This window comes from Pezoporus wallicus, unplaced genomic scaffold (assembly GCF_028554395.1).
Source record: "Pezoporus wallicus isolate ANWC-B61680 ecotype Strahan unplaced genomic scaffold, APGP_CSIRO_Pwel_v1 contig_7204, whole genome shotgun sequence".
Lineage (NCBI taxonomy): Eukaryota > Metazoa > Chordata > Aves > Psittaciformes > Psittacidae > Pezoporus > Pezoporus wallicus.
Window position 1 is genome coordinate 804,890 of NW_026634996.1, and position 22,937 is coordinate 827,826.

Here is a 22,937-nt window from a genome sequence, read left to right on the forward strand (position 1 = left end):
CAAACCTTCTTGTGCCGTAGCGGTTTGAAGAAAAATATTGCGTATCATTGTTCACTTATTTCATCCTTCAGGCTCTTGGATGTGTAACAGCTAATCCCAATGATTTGTTACTCTTGTGTCTGTTCATTCCACAACTGCTTCTATATCTAATTAATCCTTCTCATAAGTCCCTCATAAAGAAGGGTGCCAGGAAAGAAAAACTCCCCAGCTACTTTAAATGAACACAAAGAAAAAAATGCATGAAGTTAAACATTTGTGATCTTACCTTCTCTGAGTACTTCTGTATCTCAAGTTTGGGTTGGCTTTACACAGTTCCCCTCAGGCTTTTGCTTCCAAATGTCTTTAAAAAAACAACTATTATTAGCTTGTTTGCCAGAGATTTATTCAAACTCTTTTTTTGTCTTCTTTACTTGTGGTTTTATAGTTAAAGCAAATTTTATGGCTCTTTCTATTGCCCTCCTTAAGACACAACTTAATCTCCTTGAACGATGTGTTCTTGCTTTTATGAACTACGTTGTTTACCCATTTAGACTTGTTTTTTAATGGGTGCTGTGCATTTGCTATGGCCCTTCAAAATGGGTCCCTAGCTAGTATCCCCACCACTGACAGTGGTTTAACTGTCTCAGTGATCACATTCAGATTTTCTTTAGCACTATCCCTAGTTTATATTGATTTTTAGGTATTTTTTTTTCTTTTTTGGCTCTTACTGCTCCTGAACAGATATTGTATTTAAGCTCATTATTGTTGCTGTAAAGTTTACAAGAACTAATGAACTTTTCCTGGCTAGCTATTGTTAATACTGTTCTCTTCTCTAGGTTTGACTTAGAGCTTCCTTTAAGAACTACAGTTATTCCTTCACTGATAAGACTTGCTTTGTCTTTACTGTGTATTTTACTCCTTGCTACTGTGCTGCCTGCCTGATTTTCTTCTCTCCCACAGAACATACCTATCGTGCTGATATTCTTGTGTAGCATTAGGCGTTAAAGGTACCCATACTAGTTCAAATTTTAACCCTTGGCTTTATATTGTGTCTTGCTTTCTGGTCTTTACAGGACCCTAGTTTGATTCTGTATGATCTACCACTTCTGCATTTCCTGCTGGACTACCATCACCTTCAGTGAAGAATGCAGAATTCTGGTGACTGCATCCTTTATTTGAGCTGCGTGCTTTTACATATTTTTCAATTGTATGCTTTCCAGCACCTGATAATTTTCCTGAATTTTTATCCCATGGATAAATTCTTCAACTTTCTGAAGCCTCTTTTTCCTATGGCCAAAATGAATTTTGTATATTCTCTATGGACACCCATTATTTAGCAAGTGCCCCTACTTTCCAGTAATGTGCAACTCTTCTCCTTACCCTTTTTCTCAGACAGGCACTTAAAGGCCCTTCCATCTTTGTCTCACAAATCGTACAGAGTGACACAATTTCAGATTATGCTACTATGAATGTCCTTAACTTCAGCTTTAGTTCACCAGTCTTGATTTCATGCCTAAGACCTCTGCCCAGTCTTGCCTTATTTTGTCAGATGACCTACAGGCACCAGCACCTCCTTGTGTTTCCTGACATCCTGTCAAAACGCTTGTGAGACACCTCAGTTCTGGTCAACAAGCAAACTGTCACATAAGGTCTCTTTGAACCAGCATTCCCGCTTTTCTCATGCTTGGTGCTTGTTAAACTGCCCACCACTGCAGTCTGCTCCTTCCTTTCAGCTGGAAGCCCTGCTGCTGGAAGAGTACCACAGCTGCCAGAGGAAATAATGTAGCTGCCTGGAAACTGAGAAACTCAATGCTCTGGCAAATTCCTTGGGCCCAGTTCTCTTTCCCATGTCTAATTTTCAGTTGTAGATTTTACTTTACTTGCCGTTAAAGGCCTTACTTATTTTCTATTTCATTGTATGCCTTCAATTACTATGGTGTTGCAAAAATACACAAGTCAGTTTTAAATTCACAGAGAAATCATGGAACATACCATCCTCTTTGAAAAAGGTAGCCTTGAGGTCTCATTTAATGCATGCAGTGTGGTTATGACATCTTTGCCCAGTCGCTGCTATGAAGGAGAAAACAAAAAAAATCACCAGAGACCAAGCTTGCCCTGTGCTTTGGATGCTAACAGAGTTGAGAACATTTTCTTTCTGTTATATCAAATGCCACAGAAACTGAATTAGAGCAGTGACTTTCAACAAAACAGAATAATATTGGAGGTTTGTGTTGATATTGAATATAATAAATATATAGCATGGCTTACAAGCTAAAATGTGAGTATGGGGACTCCAGTGTACTGAACAAGTTTGGTCAAGGCAGACCTGAAATGTTCTTTTCGAGGGGATGTGTTATAGGCTACAGATTTATATTCTCGTAAACTAAGGACTTCTACTTAATCAAAACAGTAAAAGCAAAAATCCTGATCAATGGGGATTTACTTAGCCAGTCCCATTTCGTTAAGCAGTATGTGAGATGATGTATAGTGGGCCTGAAATTCAGAGACAAAAAGCTAATTATAAGTAGACAAAAATAATTGACAGAAAAAAAAGTTGAGTATTAATTTTTTTCTTATAGTAACTGTATTTTTCAGTTTTGCTCTTGGAAAACATTGCAATGATTCAGAGTAACTTCCTGCCAGAAAATGGACTTTGTCGTTGGCTTGACTACTATAGCTAAAAGGATGATTGTATGGAATTTTAAATTAAGCAAAAATAAGCCTTTAAAATCAGGTCCAGGTAAGTTCCAAGTTCAGGCCTGAGGAGATCTAATAAGCCCTCACTGCTGCTGGGAGTTGAGACCTTCACTATCAGATTACTCATTGCTGGTCAAAAAGCCAGGAAGTCCAAGCGCAGACTGAAAAGAGGGCCTGAAGGTCCTTTAATACTAACTGCTGCAGGGTAAGTGTTTACCATCACATACTCAGGACGAGTTTCCCAAAAGGCTTATACCAAAGATGCCATGCTATAGATTACCTTATCAAATAAGAAGATGTTAATGATCACAGAATAAAGTTTATTTCTGAATTCAGCTAAACAAGCTAAAAAAAAAAAAAAAAGATTTCACAGCAGAAGTAGGAGAACATATATTATTAATACTTGGAAGAAGCTACATTGATTAATAATACATTACAAGCTTGCCAAAAAAATATATCATGGAACACCTTCATCTCATTGAGGATCCTTTAAGGAGACAGACAGATTCGGATTGGATATAAGCATCCAGTGATGAAAAACCACTGACTATCCTGCTGAACATGGAATTTTTTATTCAGAACCTGTGCTTTTGAAGATATTCAGTGGGGAACTCCCACCTTGCATGTCTCATAGTAATGAGGAATGTAACAAAGGGGAACCCTCTAAACACTATATATTTCTGTCAGAGTTCTTTAACCTGCAGGTATCTGTTGGCCCACATTTTTGAAAAATGAGGCACTTCAGAAAATTGATATTTTCTTTATAGCTAGAAGGAATAATGAGCTGGATTTATTTTATTAGTAGAAATTTATTTCCAAAAGTTTTTCACATATGTCTTGCTTAACTCTTCATTAGTACACTGATTTTCTGCATTACTAGGCATGTTTCCTTGTTAAAGACAGAAATTTTTCATAAATATTAAAATGAATGTTTCATACCAAAGTTTGATTCTTGCCAAAATCTGAAAAAATAAGTCAAAGACTAAAAGCAAAAGTACATCGATTTCCTTCCAGAGCAACAATGTTCAAGCAGTTAAATGAAAATTTGGTTTAATACAACATTGCATTTGAATAGAAAAGAGCGGATAAAAGCTGTTTATCTGTAGGCATGCATCCTGGTCCAGAAGGGAACTGACGGCCTTTCTCTCTCAGCTGCTCACGCACACAAGAGCTGCTTAAGTAAAAAGACATTTCTTTAAGTAAAAAGGCAGGATGTGCTTATCCTTCCTAGAAGTTAGTGGTCAAACTTAACTCATCAAGCATTAGACTGGTCTGAGCTAGCTCTGTGGACAACGGGCTTGTTTCCAACCATTGATGTAAGCTGCAAGAAAGAGTGAATGGGTTATATTTGCTTCAACATTTAAGTGACAGAAATTGTATAATTACTTAATATAAATTATGCTTTATGGAATCAAACTAAGTAAGTGAAGTGGTTGATTCATATTTTGTAAGGTTATTGTGCTTCATTTTTTTCCTGTCTCTTTCTTTTGATCTCTAGTGACAGAGTGCCTGTGAAAGTGATTTCACATGTGAATCATTTTAGTCAAAGGAATAGTATGCCTTTCTATTTTAACATGGCAGAAATACATTTTAGAGGGTAAGGCCTTAGTGTAGAAAAAAATACAATCGAATTTTAAAATTTATACTTTTTTTTATTCTGATATTAGCAAGCAAAAGATGATTCTCAAGTGTCTTGTGAAGTCAGCAATAAGTTGGGTTTATTTTTAAGGTATGTATTTTTAAGGTTATGCTCCCTGAATTTACTTTTTTTTTTTCATTCAGAAGAACTATTTGGCTAAAGCTATGTTTTATCACATAATTTCCAGCTCATGGGAGAATTTTAGGGTAATGATTGAAAACTGTTTCTAATAGAAGACAGATGCATTAAGGTTTGGACCTAAAACTTGAATTTTGTCTACTTGTGCATGTCTTGGCTTTAAAAAAAGAGGCTCTCTGATGGTTAGAAACTATTATCTTGGGGCTGTTTTGCAACCACATTTAAAATGCTTGGATGGCTCTAGACCAGTGCCTAGACATAACAGGGGACATTATTTTGCTGTCATTGGTCTTTCCAGAAGCATACCATTGAAATCCATCAAGTTATTTTGCATAAAAAGCAATGCAAATTTCCAGAAATGCTGACATGCTTGGAAACAGAAATGTAACTATTCATCTTTTGGCAGTGACATCTTAAATAAGGCAAGGTTGAACAGTCATTCCTAGGACCTTGCACATCATCTGCCTGTCCATATTGTAGACTTGCAGCTAACTGGATTTGGATTTCAGGAGTGGCCACTACAGTGCATTTCACAGAACGTATTCATATTTCCACTGGAGACAGCAGAGGAAACAATGATCTTAAATAAAAAAGTCAACAAAACAGACAATTCAGAAACTGGAAAAAAATATTATCTTTCACTGACACAATTTCAGGACTTTCAGTGCAAGTAAAGAAGACCTTTAGAAAAGAGAGCTAGCCCTTTTTTCTTTTTGTTCTATAACCTTTGTGTGCTATTTGGATGATCCATTATCTCGATGATCTATGACTTAGATTTATTATCTATTTCACAATTATGATATTAAGAATAGAGTTTACATATTATTATCCTTTAGATAGCATCAGTGATTATTTATTGGTTCATATCATATTTTAATAGGCTTCCTTTCAAGTACTAACATCTGTAGAAATATTTTGACAAAAAGACAGCCAAGTGCTGAACTTGGAATAGCCTGCCTACACATACTTATGCCTACCCCCTCCGTAGATTTAAAAATCTTGTCATAGTTATTTATCTAAATATTCTGGGAAGTGTAGTACATCAGAGTACACACACTATTTAGCAAAGGTTTTACTGTATGAAAGGATATAAATTTTGTTTACTCAGTAAACTAAATGTGACTGATTCCATTCACGTTTCTTTGAACCAGTCTTGCTCAGATTTTATTGCAAAATTGGGTTCGGATGCAGAGTGCTATTAAAAGGTGTTCTGATCCATATGAGGTAGAAAGAAAAAACTTTTAACTCACTGCTTTGGATGAATGAGCTATGACATAGCAGTTCCTCAGATAATAGTATCTGTTTTAAAGATTTCAGAAGAATATAACACAGATCCCATCCAGTAGTAATATAGGCATCTACAGATAAGGACTGTATAATAAAGAAATTATTCTTTTCAGTAACCTAAAAAATTAAAATTATGAAAGCAGAGGTTCTGATAAAATAAGTAAAAAAAAAAATGAGGAAGACTTGCTAGAAAACTTACTTGGGATTAAGGCTCAGAGGTCTGATCTGCCTAATTAAGTATTTTTACATGTCTACTTGGCTTTCTGGGAAGTTATTCTACCCACTGCAATTTAGAAAGGGAAGTATGGCTTCTCCTGGTACTCCTGTTAAAAGGCGTTGTGCTTTGTATACAGCAGTTGTATCTTCATTGGCTCTCGGAATGAAAATGGGTCCATCATTCACTGATTAAAGAATGTGCTTGGCAGACAAGATGCCGTCATTCAGTTCCAGCAGCTAATTACTTATTTTATACCAAATGGGAGATACTTAGGACAGGGGGACAGATTCATTGCAGACTAGCCTGGAGGCAGTGATTAGGTAAGAGACAGTCAGAGCTTGCTTTGAATTAGAAAGGGAAGGAAGGTTGAATCCTGGTCTAGCCCATAAGACAGAAATGGAAAAAAGCACCACCTTAGTTTTGTAAATCAAACTTAAGTCTTTTCATGTCAGAAAATGTTAAAGAAGTCTGATTTCCATTTACCTGTGAGTTTTGGGTAAAACAGAACTGTATTTTTGAGTTGAACATTTTTATTTTAACCATCTACTTCAAGGAGTGATGTAAGACAGGAATGCAAAAACTCCTGAAACCTGCTCATGCAATTGTAAGCCAATCATGAAACCAGCAGCCATGCAGAGGTCGTTGTAATTTTGGATCGTAATACTAGTGAGTTGCTTAAGTACAGCTTTAACACCAGAAAAACAATAGTCATATCACTATGTAAATAAATACTAGCAGACCAGTATTCGTTCTGTGCTGTTACAGAATCATAGGAAGACTTAGGGTAAATCTTCTTTAATCCAGGTTCCTTCTAGGTCTCACACTTCTGTACCATAGGGATCTCTGCCTCCGCGTTCTCTGGCCTTCTCTTTTCTCCTCACCCTGTCTATCCCTACATTCAACATGCACTCCTGTCTCCCTTCTCCCAAAAGAGACGCAACTTTGTCCTTGATGTCATTTTCATCATATAACTACAGTGTGGCCATCATCTTCTCCTCCTCCACAAGTGTTTTGTTCTTCCCAATAAGAACACTACTAAAACAATCCTTTGTTGGTTCACTGCCAGCTCTGAGACTCTCCACATTTTACTATACTGAGATCATGAGTCTTCACCATCCCAGATAGGTAAGCTTTTTACAGTTCTGTCTTGCAACTACACTGTCACACAGCTTAGTGACCCTTGCGTGCTGTCTCTATTTGACCCAAGTTAGCTACATAGAATCATAGAATAGTTAGGGTTGGAAAGGACCTTAAGATCATCTAGTTCCAACCCCTCTGCCATGGGCAGGGACACCTCACACTAAACCATGTCACCCAAAGCCTTGTCCAGCCTGGTCTTGAACACTGCCAGGCATGGAGCATTCACAACCTCCCTGGGCAACCTATTCCAGTGCCTCACCACCCTAACAGGAAAGAACTTCTTCCTTATATTTAACCCGAACTTCCCCTGTTTAAGTTTTAACCCATTGCCCCTTGTCCTGTCACTACAGTCCGTAATGAAGAGTCCCTCTCCAGCATCCCTACAGGCCCCCTTCAGATACTGGAAGGCTGCTATCAGGTCTCCATGCAGCCTTCTCCAGGCTTAACATCCCCTACTTTCTCAGCCTATCTTCATATGGGAGGTGCTCCAGTCCCCTGATCATCCTCGTGGCCCTTCTCTGGACTTGTTCCAACAGTTCCATGTCCTTTTTATGTTAAGGACACCAGAACTGCACACAATACTCCAGGTGAGGTCTCACAAGAGCAGAGTCGAGGGGCAGGATCACCTTCGACCTGCTGGTCATGCTCCTTTTGATGCAGCCCACGATATGGTTGGCTTTCTGGGCTGCGAGCACACACTGCTGGCTCATATTCATTTTCTCATCAACCAGCGCATGTTTGCCAGCGAGTCATAAAAAAGCCTCTCTACTTTTTTTTCTACACCATCACTCAATCACTGCAATTAGAGACATTTTTACATAGAATAAAAGAAGGTATACAATGGTTCATGTTTTGCTTTGAAGACTTGAAGAAGGACATGAAAACATGGTGGAAAGTTCCTGGGCATTTAAACCATCCATACTCTTAGCTTTAGCACATCGACTGGCCACACTTTTGACCAAGTAAAGCTTTCTTAGTCAAATTCCAGGAATTTTTAAAAGTTAGTATAAATCAGGATCTATTCTGTGCAGTCACTTTCCAAGAAGCTGACCTATTTTGGTGTGGGTAAAAGAATTTAATAGCATGGAAATAGGCTATTCTATACTGGCTATTTCTGGGCCACAGAGTACAGTCACAGGTCTTTTCAGCCTATGCTTTGCAATCCAGGCCATACAGCCCACCTTGGGTGACAGTAGCTGACAGTTAAGTAGGCTTCTGTTACTATTTGTTTGTGAGCAACACAAAGAAATTAACATAAAATTCAACATCTATGCAAGTTTCTATTTACACTTATGCCAGTTTTCTCTTATATTTTTATTATTCCTTTTTTTTGCATCAGAATTCTTTTAACACTTTCAGGAAGAGCTGATTTGTTCCCAAAAGTGGATGTAATCTTAGTAAAAGCTCCCTAGAAATGTTTTGGGTTTTTTTTTTGGTAGCTGTCACTATTGCATGGTCTTGATCATAAAATATCTTGAAAGTGAAACATTTGATTCAGACTGAACAGTGGCCCAAAACCCAACTAAAGAATATTGTTTTGAAAAAATGAAAAACAAAAAAATAAATAAATAAACTGGAGGGATAAATACTCAGTTACCGGAGGTTCTCAAAACACTAAATGCTTAGTAAGATTTGTGTCTGCTACACTTACATAGATTTTAAAAATGTCTTAAGAATGCATAACTAGTAAAGACTATCCTCAGAGGGTTTTTTGGCATACTGATTGGATGAAACAAAAACCTCTTTAAAACTCTAAACTGAGAGACTGAACCCTCAGTTTCAAAGCAGAGCATGAAGTAAATATAGCTATTTCTTGGTACACTTCCATAACCAATGAAAAGATATAGGTAATTTGTCACTAGGTAAAATGTAATACTCTGATTGCATAGTAAGCAGTAGTCCAAGAAATACAAATAAGCACAACAGTGGTTTGAAGTTAAGTATCATCTATTGGTCATAAAATTCTATTGTTATTCTGCCCTTATCCAATCTATTTTCCCCTATCACCAGGTTTAAGGGGTAATTGATCACAGCAAGACTTATAGGTCAATTATTTTTAAACACATTGTTATCATTATGGTAGACTACTAAAATTTATTAATTCTATTTTACGCCTGCTGTCTTCTGTATAGAAGTGTAAACAAATATGGTTCATAGAAATTCAACAACCTTTGGCAGGATGCATGATATTCATTCTACCCCAATGTGTTTTCTGTGGAAAGCAATGAAGAAAATATTCATTCAAAACACAGAGAGTATTTAGATTGGATGCATGAAATTATCCACAGTAACCTTGGGATGGCTGAAAAGCACCATGCATCTCCACCTACTCTCTGATACTGAAGAGTAACTAGGGCTACAGATTTAACAGCATGGGGTTGCCTTGCAATGCCTTGAGAACCGGTTGCAGAGTGACTCACAGACTACAGTGTCACTTACTGCGTCACTGTCATTTCTGGCAGCATCTGTCTGCTTTTTTCCCCAAGGCCTTCTCTCTAAGTAAGAAATCACCACAGCCTTCTGCTTCTGACCATACTGGGCTTGCTTTTTTGAAAATCTAGAGGCTACAATGCAGCATAAAGTGGAACAGACCATACGTAATTCTCTAATTATAATTAATTATAATCACAATAGTTTAGGCTCATGATTTCCAAAAATACCTAACAACCACAGCTGTAGTCACATTTTCAACACTATTTCACTCTTGGAAGAAGCATTACATGGGATGCCCAGAAAGTGCTTGCCACAATCCAAAGGTTCCTACAGACTGCAGTAGAAGCTGCAGATACCAAGCAGCTTTGAAACTGCCTTCTCTGAGTCCAAAATGCATGTTTAGTTGAATTTTCACATGAAGAAAGCTATATAAAAAAAGAGAAATATGCTAGAGGAACTCTCAGGTTTGCTGTTGAATTCATGATATTTTTTTTCTCAGTGGCTTCCACGGGAATTTTTGATCTTATACATGTGATCACCAACATGATCAAGAGAAGGATCTGTAATTAGTAGTATTTATATAGAGATCTCACCTTTAAACACTTAAATTAGAACACATAAACATCACTTTTGATAAGTTGATCATGCTTGGTGTATAGAAGGGTCTGCAACTGTGAAGCCATTTGGCATCCTATTGAATCATTATTTTTTAGTCTATATCACACATTAAATCACAAGTATTTTAAGTAAACTGCATACAGTAAACCAAAACTTACAACAAAGAACAGTAAACTATTATGCACTTGTACTCGATGATTTAAAATTTTTGTGTTTAAAAATAATAATTTTCTGCTTTAGACTGTGCCAACATGGTAAAGAAATGTACATCATAAAATGTACCCAATAAACATGCAAAAAATCAAAGCTTCACAGGGAGTCTTTTGACCGATAAAAATGTTGAGTATGTTTTGTTTAGGTGATTTTAGGGATGTAACTCAGGTGTGACTTGGAGGACTAAAGATAGGGACCTAATTTCCTTTGTTGTTGGAGAGGAAAATGATTCTTCCAATAGAGATGATTTGGAGCACTTGGCTTAGATCCAGAAGTAAATGGTTTGACCAGATACTACAGAGTAAATGAATTGCTTATTGCATTTTATACCAGACTAATAAAGAAAATGTTAAAAAGCTCCTGCAAGATATTTAAGAAGCAGAGATGTTAAGCAGAGCATTACAAACTCTGTGTCCCATTCTCGGCAATATACTTTTCTTCATGTTAATGTTTCACATATATCATGCAATTTGAATTTTATAGAGGGAATAAGTGTATTGATTTATTTCATGGTGATGGTGATCACGAAAATATTACCAATAGACCTACCTGATAAATGCCAATTACATGCTGCCTGAGATTCTGAAAAAGGAAAGACGTTTTCTCCTGTGAAGTGTCCTTATTCTATCCATAAGACATGCTGCACTTTGATAATTCCTTATAACTACTGTATAACTTATGTAAAAACCTTTCATTCAGGCGTTTAGACTATACAACTTAAAATGATTTTTCTTATGATTTTGTGCTACTTCTTTTGTTTGGTAATAGTTTCTTAATCAGTAGACTGGATATTAACAGACCAGTTCTTTATTGTTCATGATGCATAATGAAGCTGATTGTCTAGAACTGGTTTTCCACATAAGCTATTAGAGGTCCAGGAAGCATATTGTCTAAGACAAGAGCACATTGACAAAGTCAGACTTTTTACAGACGAGCATTTAGCCGCCATTTTTCTATATAGCAACACCAATGGAAGGGGAAGTAATAATGGTGGGATCTTTCTTATACAGTAATAACAAGATAATTAGAGTAGTTACTCAGGAAATTGTTGTTGTGGTTTAAGCCCAGCCAGTAACTTGGCACCATGCAGCTGCTTGCTCACCCCTGTTTTCCTTCTTCCTCCCCCCTCCCTTCCCTGGGCAAGCTGGAGAGTAGAATCAAAAGAATGTAAAATCTGTGGGTTGAGGTAAGAACAGTTTAATAACTAATGTACAATATGCTACTACTGCTAATAATAATAATTACAATAATGATAAGGGGAAATAACAAGGGAAAAAAATAAAATTAAAAGAGGAAAGGAAAAACAATAAACACAAGTAATACGTGATACAATTGCTCACCACCCACCAACCAATACCTAGCCTGACCCAAGCAGTGATCAGTCCCTTACAGTAACTCCCCCCAGTTTATATACTGGGCATGACGTGCCGTGGTATGGATTACCCCTATGGCTAGTTTCAGTTTGGGTATCCTCTTCTCTGCTTCCTCCTGGCTTTGTGCCCCTCCTCACTGGCAGAGCTTGAGACTGAAAAGTCCTTGATCAAGGTAAGCACTACTTAGCAACAACTAAAACGTTGTGCTATCAACATGATTCTCAGACTAAAGCCAAAACACAGCACTGTGCCAGCTACTAGGATAAAAAGTAACTCTAACCCTTCATTATAAACTTGATGAAGTTCTAGAAATGAACATTTTCTTCCCCTCCTAGTAAAACTGTGCCACCATACAAAAGAAAATTTAAGATTCTTTGAAGAAGTTTAAGTATTATCGTTGCCTAGGTATTAGGACACACACATCTGTGTATCTGTGGCTCTAAACAATCGTCGCTAGGATAACTTCTACACTATGTTGTTAAAGAGAATACTCTTTATTGTCTTTGCTACACCCAGAATTCTTTGGCAACAGAAGCTGTGGGTCCAAATACCTTCAGCTGAGAAAATAAGATGGCATTTCCCATCTCCTGAACCCTTGTTCCAACAAGGTGGATTATAATCTGTGGAATTAGTCTCTGACATGCAATGAGGGGCTTTATTTTGAGAAAGCATTCTGACAATGGCTTATCAGTGGAAAAAAAACCAGCAACTGCTTAAACTGATTTTCAGTATACAAAAGTTATACAAGGTATGATGAACTTTTTTTTAACCCTTTAGGGAAGGAAGAAAGAGGATGGCCTTGAAAATTCAGTCTTCTAGCTGACCTGAGGGGCTGACAGAGTTCTGTCCCTGCAGCTGCCAGCTCTGGGGAAGCACTATCACACGAATGACCCTAAACTTGGGCAAGATCAAACTCAAAAGTGGTTTTGCTTCTTCTTATTTTTCGTTAAAGAACTGGGGACCCTTGGACATCTGGGATCTTTGCAGTCTGGGGAGATGTAGATCTTCCTAGGTGTGGACTTTGGGATCCACAGCAAAGAAACAGGATTTTTTCAAGAATAGCTATGCTTTATCTGATGAGGCCATAAACCCTAACTCAGAGCAATGAGTCTGAGGATGGGAGATGTTTTACCAGCCTATGCCAGGTCATGCGTGACCTGCATCAGAAAACATGGTGACAAGGCCTGGCCTTTCTCTTTACTGCACAAGGTCTCAGCCCCCTGCAGGGCAGAGTTGCAGCTGGGAGAGGCAAAAATATATATTGCTGCTGCGCTAAATCTCATCTTCCCAGTTTTAGGAGCATGTACCTCAGATGTCACTAATTATTAGGCTGATTAGCTGTAGCTGATCAAACAGGTTTAGTATACTAAGTATCTGCTTGTATTTATGTTATCCTTTCTTTTGCCTATAAACTTGCTGTTAAAACACCAGCAAGTACATGTGAAGTGTTGTCTTTAGATTCTTCCTAAATGGACAGAAATCAGTGTCCTTATAACCTGGCCAGCATAAAAGCTGAAATGCCTTGGTGATTTAAGATAAAAAGAATATAATCATATACATACATCTTTTTTTTTTTTCCTTCTTAGATTTAGATCAAAAAGAAATGCAAGACTTTGGCAGCTGCCAAGGACAACTAAAAAAAATATAGACAAAAAGCAGGAGAGCATAATCTTGCATACACATAGTGCTTGTATAGTGACAGATTAGAAAAAAGCTCAAATAGCATTTACAGCTATTTTGTTGAAGGCCATTATGCATTTAGCTTGAGTCCTTAGATGCTAACCTGTGCTGTTTCTTAATACTTGTTTTGCTGATGAGATGTAATGATGATTTTCATTTCTTCTTATCAGAATTGAAAACCTTTTTGGTAAAAGATGAAATGCTCATGAACTGAAGGTGTAGAGAAATAAAATAAAAAAAAAAAACAAACAGCTCTTTAAGTAAAACCCCAGAACAGCTTTTAAGCCTCAAAAACTGAAACTAATCTAATCATGTCAAAAAAATTGTAAATGCGTGCTGGATTTCAGTCAATATGACTGATTACCCTATTACCTGTCACTTACTGAGCTCTGATTTTTTTTTCCTGCTATGTGCTTTGGAACCATCTTTGTCTCAGAAACTCAGAAGAAGTATGTTAGCTCACCTCCAGTTCAGTTTCCTGAATGCTTATTACTCAGCTTTTGGGGCTGAGTAAAATGTCCTATCAGTCATTTCAGCCTAAAAGCTTCAAGAGCACCATCACTCATTTATTTTTATCGTCCTCATCGAAGCTGCTGAACCTGAAATTCCAAGGAACTTTCACATTTTGAGTCACTTAGAAACTATGCAGGTGTTATAAGGGAATGCCTGAATGCTTATGAAAAGCTACATAACCACTGTAGCTTAGCTTTCTCTAGTTTAGGATTTTGGGTTTGATTTTAAGTGTAATTTAAGTGTGAAGTGTTGTGTAAGTTAAGCATATCAACTGGAACATAACTTTTGGCCTTAAAAAGAACTTCTTTCCCCCCCCCCCCCTTAAAATTCCATTTACAACAGAGTGAAAAATCTTGTCTAGACAATATGCATTGCTACTGGTTTTCCTATATGTGAAAATATTCTGACTTGCGTGCAATATGCATGAGTAAAATCAACAAAAAGGTAACTAGTTTCAGCGCCCAGTTTTGTAATGCAGTCTGAGGGAAGTAAGGGCTTGCTCCTTTGGTACATCCAACGTAACTCATCTCTTACAAAAGCCAGGAGCAAACTTAGAAAACACATTTAAAAGAGGATAATGGAAGTGGAAGAAAATATTTTTGTAGGCAGAGAAGTCCCATGTGACAGTCTACAGAATTTGACAGAATTGTTTGGGCAGCGTAACCATCTGCTGTGTAAGTTTGTCTGAGCTACTTGTTCTGTCTTCCCTAGAAGCTGCAGACAGCAAGGTTTTTCAGGACCTTTGGGAGCAAAAGGCTATTGCTCAGGCCTGTTTTGGTATACTTCTACAGCAAATGGAGGTAATAAGTGTATACAGGCAAAATAGACAGTAAAAACTGAATAATGCTAAACTGTCACAGCAAGTCCACAGCAAGAAATAATGTCTTCTAGAAACAGAAATATAAAAATGTACAAAACTATCTTTTTGTTGCACTTCATGCACAGCATGTATTGATCATTTCAAATATCCTCTTTACAATGATTATATCCTTGGGTAAAAAAAAAAAAAAAGGGGTAAAAAAAAAAAAAGGTGGTTTTCATGCCATACATTATATTCTCTTGAAGTTTTCCCCTGAGCTGGCAACAATATACATTATTTGGTTTTATTTATTTTATTCTGAAAGTATATTGGCACATGAGCACCATTAACAGCTTCAATATGCTCTGAAAATAGTATTACAGGAGGATGATGGCAGTGTAATTACATACTACATCTTCAGAGATCTGATTCTGGCAGAGTTGAAGATTACTTCAGAGTTTCAAATTAATCTGAATGACCCCATCTTTTTGCTGTTGAATTTCTGGAAACGATGAAATACCAAGTCATTGAAATAACTGATAAAAGCCTAAACAATCTGAAATGAGTAATGTAGTGTTTCTTTGATTCCATTTAAGTCCCATACGCTTTACAGCAAGGTACAGTGTTTTACAGAGAAATGTTTTTTTTAATGAGTTCGAGTGCTCTTCAGTTCACTAAGAATAGATCAACTAGCCAAAGAAGTAAAACTCCATTATCATATGCTTTTACGTTTTACGTTCACTAAAACTGTGGCTGTAAAGAGCAAACACTGCAGCAATGATTTCTGTCATCCAATGTAAGAGTCTGTAAAAGCCCTGGGTATCAGGGCTTAAACTATGCTGTGGAGAGAAGGCAAGTTTTGCCTTCAGGTACAATTTGCATGCTGACAAGAGGGAGAAAGCAGACAAAACAGATTTTTTTCAGAGGCAATCAGACAATTATACAGTCCGAACTGCTAGCTCACTAAAGGGTAGGTTTGCTCCTAATCCAGCAGTACTAATGTCATTTTTTCTCTCACCTCAATATATTGCAAAGCTGAAAAAGCTGACACAGCATGCATTGTGAGGAGATAATGGCAGGCAACGGTGTCTGCTGTTTAATTCAAAGGGCTGGATGTGAAAGTCATCTATCCTGCTGTTACACAATACACAACTTCTCAGAGCCTCATTTTGTGAAAAGGGACTGAACTGCTACCAGGCAGAAATCTCAGAGAAATCCCGCTGATGCACCTTCCAGTAGTCACAGGTGCCTGTCCTCTGTACTAGTGGAAAAGAAGTATATATGTCCTCCTATGTGTTCGCATGTAGAGGAACAGAAAAGGCCATTGCCAATGTTTTCCTGCACCAAAGGGGCTGTTGTATGAGAGCTGTTGGAGAATATCCCAGGAAAATGAAATCACAGAGGAAGCAAATGCTATCTGAAGGGCAGGATGAAGCAAATCAAACATCCTGGGTCCACTGAAATCAGCTGCAAAAGCTGGTGATTTTGACAGCAAAGGCTGCTGCATGAACTAAGGTGAACACTACCTGCTCACTGCAAATACTTGTCATGATGGTGTTCATTGGCAAGGTAACAATTCCAGCAAGAGGTGCAGCTGAACAGGAAAGGCTGGCACTTCAGTAGCGGTGTATTAAGTCAGGGCACAGTATAAACTAAGCACTATTGCTACTGATGTCGTTAAAGTGAAGGCTTACTCAAAGTACTTTGTACCTTTTCTTCCAGCTATTTCAACTATTATACCTTGATTTTTTTTGACATAGCTGTTTCCCCGAATGAAATCAGTTTTTCCTCACATATGAGTAGTAAGGTTTATTTTAAAAGCATGTATTTTTTGTGTTTGGTTGGGGTATTTTTAAACTTCTATTACCACTAAAGGTAAATAAGCTGAAAATGAAACTCTGAAGAGCTAGAAATTTATGGTTAGCACTGAAATTTTAGTAGGAGCACCCTCTGGTGGCTAATATATAAACAGTACTCTTTATCTTCCCCCACAAGGAGTTGTACATCTAATTATAATACTGAGTATTACAGAAAGGGGTGGAAACCCTTTTTCCATTGTATTTTGCCTTTTAACTACTGTGAAATGCCTAGATATATTTTCCTCAAAATAAAAAAATCAGATACTAAAAATTGTTAAACATAGGAGAAAAATGCTTATAAACATGTACTGTCTACAAGTAGAATTTAATTCAAAAGAATTAACCATATGGGTAAAATTAAAAATAGAAATACAGATGTCTATTTCAAGAGATAGAGATGATAAGGCCCTTACAGTTGCACTGGACCAAATTTAGAAACCAGGGAAAATCCTTGGGTAAAACATGCATATCTTTTTCTAATCATTTGTTGGTTTGATCTCATAATTTTAATCGGACTAATTACATCTGTTTCTTTTGCCCAGGCTCCATGGTTTTAATCAGACATACTATGTTAATTATTAAGAAATCCCAAGAATGACTGTCTACCACTTTGCCACAGGTATCTTCCATTTAAAAGTGCCTGAGTCCTCTCATGTTGGTTCTGCTATTGGAAGGATCAGAGCTGTGGACCCTGATTTTGGGCAAAATGCACAAATTGAGTATAACATAGTTCCAGGAGACGGAGGGAACTTGTTTGACATCACAACAGATGAGACCACCCAGGAAGGAGTTATCAAACTGAAAAAGGTATGTGGCAATGATGGAGTGTTTGTACCCAAGGGAGAAAATAGGTAAGAGAATTAAATGTTGTGCAATTAAACCTCATAGTTAACACACAGTTGTTTTTATCTTTATTAGAATCTAAGGCTGTGATGTTAGTCTTAAAAGCAATTGTAGTTTAGTGATTCATTTCATATACTATCAGGTATGACTTTTCATAAATAATGTCAGTTATATCAGCAGAGAAGTAATTCTTATCTCTGTTAAGAAAGTGTAATTTCTCTTTCATGGGAAGTTTTCCACCTAAAACCACATGAAAAAATGCACAGATCAGAGCATAGAATGAAAGAACTATATTTTATGTTTGAGATAATCTATTGCATTTTCACTTATAAGAATTTTCTTTTGAAAAAAAAAAATGTTTTATTTTAATAATGAAGCTGTTGTATAGTACTGTGGAGAAAAGAGTTTTTACTTAGGGTAGAGGAGTTCCAAATGATTGCAAATCAACATGTCCTACTTCCAGTTTCCTGATGATAGTGTTTCAAAGAGCTGATTATCAGATACTCATGCAAGGGAGCACACTGCAACTCAGCTGTTGATGTTTCTTTATTTTACGAGAATAAGTTCAAGGTTACTGAATTTATGAACTTTGAAGATGGAAAGGATAACTGTTATTTGGAATTTAGTGATTAAAGCACTCAGTAGGAGAGATAGATACAAAATAGGGGCTGTCACATTTTAACTAATGGCTCTTTTCTGAGGCCAGGCATGCACATGTACACCAATGATCAACTTTTTAATTAGAAAGAGGTTTGAGCCACCAACTCATTTTGAAAGGCCAGCTTATTCTTGGAGGTGTAATTTTTGTAAAATAAACACATCTAGGAGATGAACACTTTGCAAGGGTCAAGGGAGGAAAGTGCTGTGTATTAAGACAAGCTTTAGGAATAGAAAAGCTTTATTTTCAATAAAATTTAGGATTTAGGTACTTAAATTTCCTCCGGCTCTAGCCATGGGTGTATATTTGCATTATATTCATTCTAACAATGAAATTCCTGGTTTCAGCCTCTTGACCTGGGAAACAGTAAATTATCCATGGGTGTATTAAAGGACCAGATGATATCAAGCCACTCACTCTTCTGCTAGTTTTAATGACATATGATGTAATTGATAATACCCACAGGAAGTAGTTTGATGAGACACAAACTCTTTGCACTTTTCACACACGTCCCCTCTTTTCTGACTAAAAGTTTGAATGCAGTGTTTCCTCCTTATGTGAATTTGTAAATTTGCTTCATTTTTAAAAATTATTCTGATCACCTTTTTCCTTTTATGCAGATGACTCAAAAAGAGCACCACCTGGAACTGTCAGGCTGAGCAGCTGCGTGCCCTTCTGTATGCACTGCCAGTCAGAAATGACAATGGGTGGGAACCATTGAAAAAATAATGTTTGAGCATTGAGAATAGGTTTTGGTAGGATTCAGTTCTCCCTCAGCTAGTCCTAAGCCTCGGATGTGCTGCTTGCTTTTATACACAGCAGTGGAACTTTTCCATACTTGTGGTTAAGTGTATATATGTTAGACTGCATGGACAAAACTTTCAAATTGGCAATTCAAAGAGCATGCATGTAAAATTTGTTACTGGTAAAGAGGATTCACATACGAATCTACTTGATGCCGTTATCTTGGGATCAGCACAAAATGCCTGGCCACTTTTGAGACTGCTGTATGGGGAATTATATAACAGCTAATTCAACCACTAATTAAATAAAAACCAAACCACACAACTAATTCTATATCCAAATACTTTAGAGTTGGTCCCTGTATTTTGCTGCATTCAGATAGGGCATATCTGAAAGTTTAGGACATTTTAACAGCAGCAGAACATCACTTAATGCTGCCTAATGTAAATGATAGATCTCTGTCACTGAGCAGAAGGGGAAAAAATATAATCCTAATCCCTTTTTAATCTTCTTCTTCATAGGGGCCTTTGACAGGCTGTGAAGGTCAGGGAATACTAGCATTGTTCTATGCAGGATTGTGGAAAGAAGATTAAACCCAACATGCAGGTCCTTCATAAAAGAGTGCCTTTATACAGACCATACATCTTGCACTTCACAAAACTTTTCTGAGGGAAAAGGTCCCATTCATAAGATTTATATAAACCAAGTGTTTTAAGGCATTTTGGAATGACCCAAAATCCTTCCATTCAAGTTCCTTGCTGGATCCTAGGTTAAACAAGAGCAGTCTGGATTCTTAGTGATATTGTCAACACAGTTTTCATATCCTTTATGCCTATGATAATATAAATGTATTTTCATGGGTTGCAGTTTTCAGAGTCCAGAAATGCTGCACATTCACAATTCTGTAGACACCTATTAATGCATGCTAGCCATACTGTACAAGCCTGCAACAGCACCATTCGTTTGCCTGCAGAGTAGCAATTTTACATTGCATGGTGTTCAAATCACTGATGTTACATTATGGGATTATACAAATATTAAGGTTAGGTATGCATTAAAGTCCTTCTTTAAATCAAAGCTGGTAAATGAATAGGACCAACACTTTCAATTATGAATTATAAATAATTAATAGTCAAAGCCACTAATAAAAAGTGCCATGTGCTTTAAAAATCGGTTTGCTCTTTTTCTGTATCATAGGATATTCTGATGCCATAAGTGCTGCAGTAATTAAGTGCTGAGACATGTCAAAGCCATGCTTTTATTTTTCCTGGAAAATTTCTTGCAGCTAGAAACAGTCGGTCACTGCACAGATGCTTTTTTTTTTGTTCAGTTGTTATGAAAAAAAAAAGGAAGATTTTTCTTTATCCAAATTGAGAAAAATGAAACCTTCTTGCATAATATCTTTTTTTGGTAAAAAATACATTTGATGATAAAAAATTGCACAAGCCAAATTGCTTTTTTTTTTTTAGCATACTAAGTGCATTGGTGGAAGTAAAAGGCCATTCTCTGCTTCTCAGACACCAAATGGGCATAAACAGCTACAGCCGGACAAGGTGCACATCTTAAATGATCTGGTTTGGGTACTAGTTTATGTTCATGCTACCATCCAACATAAACTTGATTACTACTTCTTTTGTGGTATTTACATATATTAACAATTAAATAGCTTTTCTTATATTCTACTAAAGAGAGGATCCAAACGCCATTTAGCCCCACTGTGTGGTTAGTACTGTAATAGCTTCCTCTCTCCCAAAGAGGGGAAACTAATAAAAAGAGGGGGAAATGTCTGACTTCAGGACAATGCTGGATTCAGTTTTCCATAAGAGTAAGAAATACTACTATATTAGGAAAGGAATGACCATTATTTTCCCCTGTCCAGTGCTATTTAATACAGTGTTTATTGGTGTTTATAATTATGTAGTATCTGCCATCCTACCTGAATGCTTCAGGAAACTTGAGTGTAAACTACTGGAAGCAGGGTGAGAGAAAGTACCATCTCCTTTGTACCAGAGTTTAATTGCCTCTCATAGAGCACATAGTAGTGCTTCCAGGTACAAGAGGAAAGTGTGTCAGTTCCAGGCAAGCTTGTGATTTTTTTGAAACTTGATTGAAACTGAATCTTTAATGACCACACCCAACAGAAAAAGAAAACAAAAGGATCTGAGCTTCCCGGAATAGCTGGCACAAAATTTATTAAACTAAGAATGAGTTTATAGGATAATCCTATTTTATGCAGAAGCCTTTTAATTGGCTTGGCATGAACTAATCCAGAAATTGAGCAGGGTTGAAACATTAAGTCTGGATCAGAGATTACTTTACAAATTTGTGCAAAGTGCCATTAAAACCCAGGAAAAAAGCCCTGTTTCTATGGTGCACCTGTTATGATCCTATACTGCTGCACTATACTGTGTGAGCTGCTCCATGTGTGTCAGTGGAAATGCAGGGAATAATTGCACTGGAATGGGTTGCCCAGGGAAGTTGTGAATGCTCCATCCCTGGCGGTGTTCAAGGCCAGGTTGGACGGAGCCCTGGGTGATATGGTTTAGTGGGACATGTCCCTGCCCATGGCAGGGAGGTTGGAACTAGATGATCTTAGGGTCCTTTCCAACCCTAGCTATTCTATGATTCTCTGATTCTATGATCTTGGTTTTTGGTACACATGTCACACAGGTGACAAAGCTGTATCCACCAAATTACAGGATGTCATGGAGGACACTGCATGATGAGAAACAATAACTTTAGTGATGATATAAAAACAGAAACTGGGGGAATGATGAACAGATCCAGTAGCTGCAGGGAGGTATTTTCTTATAACTTCAGGGGACACTTTTAAAAAGCTTTTCATTGGAGTCAGCATGTAGGAGTTTGACTACAGACTAAACTGAGGTGTCTTGCTCATGCCTGCTATATGTGTAGCTCACTGCTATAATGTAAGAGCAGTCTGACAGCATCTGTACACCACAACAGTGAGCGTAAGGCAGATTCATGACTCTGCCTTATCCAGAATTGCATTATGGCTACTACTTGCTTTATTAGCAAGGCTGAACAGGCTGCTCACCCCATCACTTCTTTCTCCAGAGGTAGGGAATACCCTCTGCAGGTGTGTGCACAGGCACTGTCTGCATATAATCATAACTAACTCAGGAGTTTATGTAAGTGGGAATTGTGGTCTTACATTTTGAGGAAGAAGAGCAAGCTATATGAGGCCTTTCAGCACAGGCATCAAGTAGTGACCTGGGTGCGGGTGCAATCCTAAAGACCACCATGGTAGCCACAGAGGAGAATGACAGGAAGAGTGAAGAAGAGAGTATCTTTCGTCTCTACAGTTTCAGATACAGCTGTTGGGTTTGTTTTTTCCTGGAACAGTGAAAGGTACCTGCAGAAAGAGGTGAGATGCTTGAGAGTATGAATCCTGACATTGGTCAGCTTCTTCTCTCTTCCAGATACAGAACATAAGTATATTTTGCCTACTTCCCATCAAGTCTTGAAACACTCACCAGATTTGGTCAAATTACAGAACTCAGTGTAGACTTGGCCTATAAATTTTGGTTTTTACTGTCCATTCTCACCTTTAACTAATGAATGCTCCTGGTTGGTTTGGAGCTTGTTTTAATAAATCAGCCTGCTCTACAATGCCAATTATTTCCTTGTGCTATTTAAAATCCAGTGCAGAAGTGTATTTACTGAAACGTCATGCACAGCAAACAGTCTTATGGCAATATTTCACAAAATATACAATCACTCAACTCATCTTCAAGGGGAAACTCTTGCCAGGTTTTGAAACAGGCATGTATGATGCAGAGTTGACCTACAACAGCACAGCACTAATGTGAAGAAAAGATTAAGTTAATATGTGCTTCATCTCAACCTAGTGCTACTATCCATAACTATCCTTATGCAGTGGGGCTTACAATCTCATTCCCAAATACGGCTTTTCCATCATTGTAGGTGTGGATCCTGAAAACCTGTATCACAAACAATACTGTTCTATCTCTTTGGTGTGGATAAATAGCAGAAATTTCTGGAGTTTCTTGTTCTAACTGTTTGTGAAGCAGAACAAACTGACAGGATGGCTGAATTCATTGTATCTTTCAGCCCATTTTTTTT

At 37.4% G+C, this 22,937-nt stretch overlaps 1 protein-coding gene across 3 annotated transcripts in view; it reads left to right on the forward strand.

The window, feature by feature from the left end:
* Positions 1 to 22,937, forward strand: part of CDH12 (cadherin 12) — a 542,650-nt gene that overhangs the window by 478,163 nt on the left and 41,550 nt on the right. For all 3 annotated transcript variants that reach the window (XM_057396851.1, XM_057396674.1, XM_057396769.1), the window contains exon 7: positions 17,205 to 17,392. In XM_057396851.1, the coding sequence (XP_057252834.1) occupies positions 17,205 to 17,392 (188 nt within the window). The remainder of the gene's footprint in view (positions 1 to 17,204; positions 17,393 to 22,937) is intronic.